This window comes from Frieseomelitta varia, unplaced genomic scaffold (assembly GCF_011392965.1).
Source record: "Frieseomelitta varia isolate USP_RPSP 00005682 unplaced genomic scaffold, Fvar_1.2 scaffold_436, whole genome shotgun sequence".
NCBI lineage: Eukaryota > Metazoa > Arthropoda > Insecta > Hymenoptera > Apidae > Frieseomelitta > Frieseomelitta varia.
The window spans coordinates 201,125-205,633 of record NW_025110186.1 but is presented as its reverse complement, the minus strand read 5'-3'; the positions used below and the strand labels follow the sequence as shown (position 1 = coordinate 205,633).

The 4,509-nt window shown below is 36.4% G+C and overlaps 1 protein-coding gene across 1 annotated transcript; it reads right to left on the bottom strand.

The window, feature by feature from the left end:
- Positions 1-228: 228 nt before the first annotated feature.
- On the bottom strand, positions 229-944 carry LOC122532122. The gene is made up of 2 exons (XM_043660632.1): positions 571-944; positions 229-510 (listed from the first exon to the last, which is right to left on the bottom strand). Exons 1-2 carry the CDS (start codon positions 899-901, stop codon positions 428-430), a joined length of 414 nt encoding a protein of 137 aa, XP_043516567.1. The 5' UTR covers positions 902-944; the 3' UTR covers positions 229-427.
- Positions 945-4,509: the final 3,565 nt, after the last annotated feature.

The following is a 4,509-nucleotide window of genomic DNA, read 5'->3' as shown; positions in this document are numbered from 1 at the left end:
CACTTTTCGACATTTTTCTGATTAACTGGAACCATAAACTTTTGGCAAAACGAGAAAGCAAAAATGTATACGAAATATTTGACAAAGTAAACAATTAGTACTTAGAATCCATTTTTTTTATTTACATTATGGGTATCTGTTCAATCATTCAAAGATACAAATCCAATTACACGAAACAAATCTGTCTGTATTAACGTTAGGTTGCAAAAAAAAAGAAGGAAAACAGTTTAGAAAACGAGCGACTTCACAGTTATGAAAGAGTGAAATAAACTTGCAATTCTTTCCAGCAATCAGTAACATAATCCATAACACGATATCCATCGAGAGCTTATAATTATCAAGTGTGCGAGCCTCAATAAACTCGAAGGATGGACATTTTATTTCACGCGGACGGGGTTCGAATATTTCTTTGACAGCGGTCTGTTTACTAACAAGTAGCCGGCCATTTTCGAGCGCGCGATACAGGGCGTAACCAAAGCCGCGTAAAACCTGTGTCCCTATCCCTATAACCTCTAAAAGCATGCGTTCCCAGTCGTAACAAATATTCGCCGAACAACAGTTGTCACTCACCATCGGGATAGGCCTGCTTGCTCTGCACGAAGTCGATGAACATGTTGGTCACGTTGTACAGCTGGCCCATGCCCTTGGGGTTGAAATACGTGGTGGCGTTGTAGCGCAGCCCGGTCGTGTTCACCGTCGTGTAGTTGAGACCCTGCGATGCCATGATCCCGTTCAGCTGCCGGTCCAGATCCTCGCTGATCACGCGCATCCGATTGGTCAGCGTCTCCTGGCAGTTAACTGGACACGACACCAGAAGAAGAACAATGAGCAGACAGAGGACCGCGAGTCCATGATGCACCACGGCGTTCGGCCGAGAACCACCGATCGGAACGAAAATCATGACAGCGACTTGCGCCGGTGACGCGTCGCAACAAACTGATGCCTCGGCTCGTCTCGCAGGCACGCGGAACCGAACCGTCCCCCCCACTCCCTCGTTTCCACGCTCGGGTCGAAGCGTCGTGCTCGGTTCGGGTCCGCTCGTTCCTATCGTTCAACGAACCCGTCATCGCACGTTTTCTTTATCACCGTTGCATTTTTCGATCGATAGCTTTGCGTTACATTCTTCTTTTTATGCAAAAATTACACGCGCAGCAACCGTGCGTGACGAATAGTGTTTCATGTCATTCTTGCTGCAATGAGAAATTAAATTTTGGTGTTCCTGGTCCGCTTGTTCCCGTGTTCTACCGTTGGAAAAAAAGAGAGCAATGTTTTACGAAATTGGTGACTTAATTTGGCGTTTTTTTTATTTATATGACGTTACGTGCAGTTCAGCGAATCTTGGTTGAGCGTTTTCACGCGATGAAACAAGATGAGGTAATGTTGTGGGAATGTTTTCAGTGATTGCGGAGGTTGATTTTCGCGGTGTCACGCGATTGGTTGAAGCGTAAGAGCCTGGCGAATGGATCAATCAGGAGGCGTGATTTTTCCCGCCAGTTTGAAACGCGTGTCCTTGTTCCTGAAGCGCGAAAGATTACGTTTTAATTAATCACGGTGTCACGGGCATGATAGCAAGATTGTTTTCCTGCGGTAATTATAGGGACAAAAGGAGAAGCAACCGGCAAATTAACGTGGGAATCGTGATGAAAGATGCAGTGTGTTTCTTACGTCATTTAATTGACTTAATGTAACTTTCTAGAAGATCTTTTCTTAGAAGATTCTTGCGTCAACTCTCTGTTTCCAAAGCAATTTATTTATTTTCAACGTCGTATTCGTAAAAATTCGACTTCACACTGATTTTCAAAAAAATTCTCCAACTTTATTAACTTTGTTAAATTATTTTCTTTTATTCCAACGTTTTGAAATACGTGTTTTATGATGTAAAATAAATATTACATAATTCTTGCTAATTCAGTCTCATAAACAAAAAGAGTTGATAAAATTCTTCATATTTTAATAAATATTCAATCTGTTTTAATTCTTTTTCAAGTTCGTCAAATCTTATCAAAGTTTGTCATCGATAATTAATTAATGTCACGATAAGCTTCTCGAATTTCTGTGTAGGTAGTTTAATCGATCGTAAACCAGTTAAGTGTCATGGAAGTGTTAGTCGTGGAATTTAATTTCGTATCTCTGATAAAGATCGCCGGTATATCCGTCATTTTCAAGTTTCCTTAATTCCATTTAATTTTTAAATTAGCTTCTCTCCATGATCAATATTCAACCACCAAGTAGATTTCAAATTTTAGTTTAATAGTTGGACTTTATGCTTAATTTATATTATAGAAATAGATCTTCCTTTGCTGAATTAGAAATATAATCAGACGATAGAGAATTTAAATAATTACATCAAAACATAATACAAAATTAGATGAGTCTGCAACAGCCTCGACGGTCCGTTTAAGGATTGAAATGATCGGCATGCAACCTATATTTAAAACCGGAATTTCACGTTCTGAATTCACTTGAGAAGAGGATTTCCCATAAGATGTTAAAGAATCCGAGATTGTTGGAAATGGTTGCAGCTGCAATTGGTTGTTCGTACCAACCCATACCAAGCTTTCACGAAGAGATCCACTTTTGTAGACTAGTTTTATTGAATAACCAAAGAAAGAAAAGGAAAGGTCATTCTCTGTAATTAAGAAGAAAGTCTGATGGAATTGGCAAATCGAGCCCAATAACAGCTGCTGTTGAGCAAGCCGTTCGTCGCGTTAAACGATTGCCGGAAATGTTCGTTCAATTTTTACGACGTTCTTTTTATTGTCGCCAAGTATAAACGATGACTTTTTTTATTGTACGGCATGCAACGGTGTCGCAATAAAATGCTGCACGAACGACTGCATGAACTGGTTTGGCCAAAATCCCGAAGTTTCATCGTTTCTCATCATCGTTTCTCGAGCTCGGTTAACACGTAGCAAACCGCAGAAACATCGGATCCAGGTCGTGACATCGAAAACTGCATTTCGATCGGCTGTGTTCGCCTCTGTTCTCTGGTGACCCGAAAACCGCTGCCTAGACTTCAGACCGAGCATCTGCTTTTCCGCCACGGTAATCAGAATCGCCACTGTGCTCGTGACAGACAATTTCTTGCAGATATTATTTTCTTTTATTGAAAGGAGGATAAAATTTTTGTCTATCTATGACATTTAGGATGTTTAATTCTATGAAAGTAAAAATTAGGAACCTTGGAGAAATTTGGATTCCAAATTCACTAATTTAAAATGTTTAATTGTAAATTGCAAATTCCAAAATGTAATCGAAATTTTAATTTCCGTAAGATTAAACATTTTAAGTTAGTTAAATATTTCAAATTTCAATGCAATTCTGCGCGCATTGAAATATCTGAAATATTTAATTTTTTCAGGAATAGGAATTTAGAATTTTTTAATCTTACGAAAATTAGAATTTAGAGTTAGAAATTTGAAATTTAGAATTTTGTAACAGTTTAAATTCTTTGACAGTCGAAAACACTGAAATTCTTTTCTTAAAATTTAAATTCTTTTGACAATTTATTCTTTCTCAAAATATTGTCATAAGCAGTGTTGACTTTTGCTTCGAAAACTTTCATTATTGATTTTTTTTTTTCATATTTATATGAAAAATTTAACTTTGCACTTTGGTAAGATTGAACAAAGACACGGAATGTATTTTCCAAGGAAATTTATGGCCACAAGTACAGGGCTGATCAAGGTAAGAACTTTCCAAGAGGAGCTTACAAGTTGAATAGCCACAAAAGTAGTCTTCGACGTTTCGTTTAATGGCACGTTGAAGACTGAATTTTCTTCGAGATACGAAACATCAAGCCTTTTCTTCGAGTAATTTAGCCAGCGAGCTTTATTTTCATTAGAATAGCTTACCAAAATTTCTTTCTCAAATTAATTCTAGGTAGCTACAAAATGTTTTCATATACGCAGAACACTGTTAATCAGCTAGATCTGTAATTTGTGTCTAAATATATATCAATATTATTGCACATAGATGATTAGAATTAGAAAATATGATAACATAGTTTTCTAAAATTTCTTTCTCTGGTATCATCAATTATGAAATTTCTCCATATTTGCAGAAAATGAATTACATTTAACTAGTTAGATTCGTATTTTGTTTCTAGTATATTATAATATTTCAATCTAAATATATATAACACACACAATGGTAAATTTCTAGCTATTACATGCATATAGAAGATTAGAATTATTATTATGATAATATTTCAGTTTCTTAGAATTTCTTTCTCTAATCTGCAGCTGCAAAATTTCTCCACATTCGTAGAAAACATTTTCACCTAAGATTTACAATTTATATCTAAATATACATGGATAATGGTGAGTCTATAAATATAATTCTATATAAATGATCAGAGATTAGAACCGAGATATGACATTGCAATTAACAATAAGATGAAAATAACTGCAGTAAAACTTTGATTATCAGAACGTGATTTAATAGGTCGACTCTTTGAATAATGATAATTTCTGATTAGAATGATTGGGAAACATGGATAGAAACTGA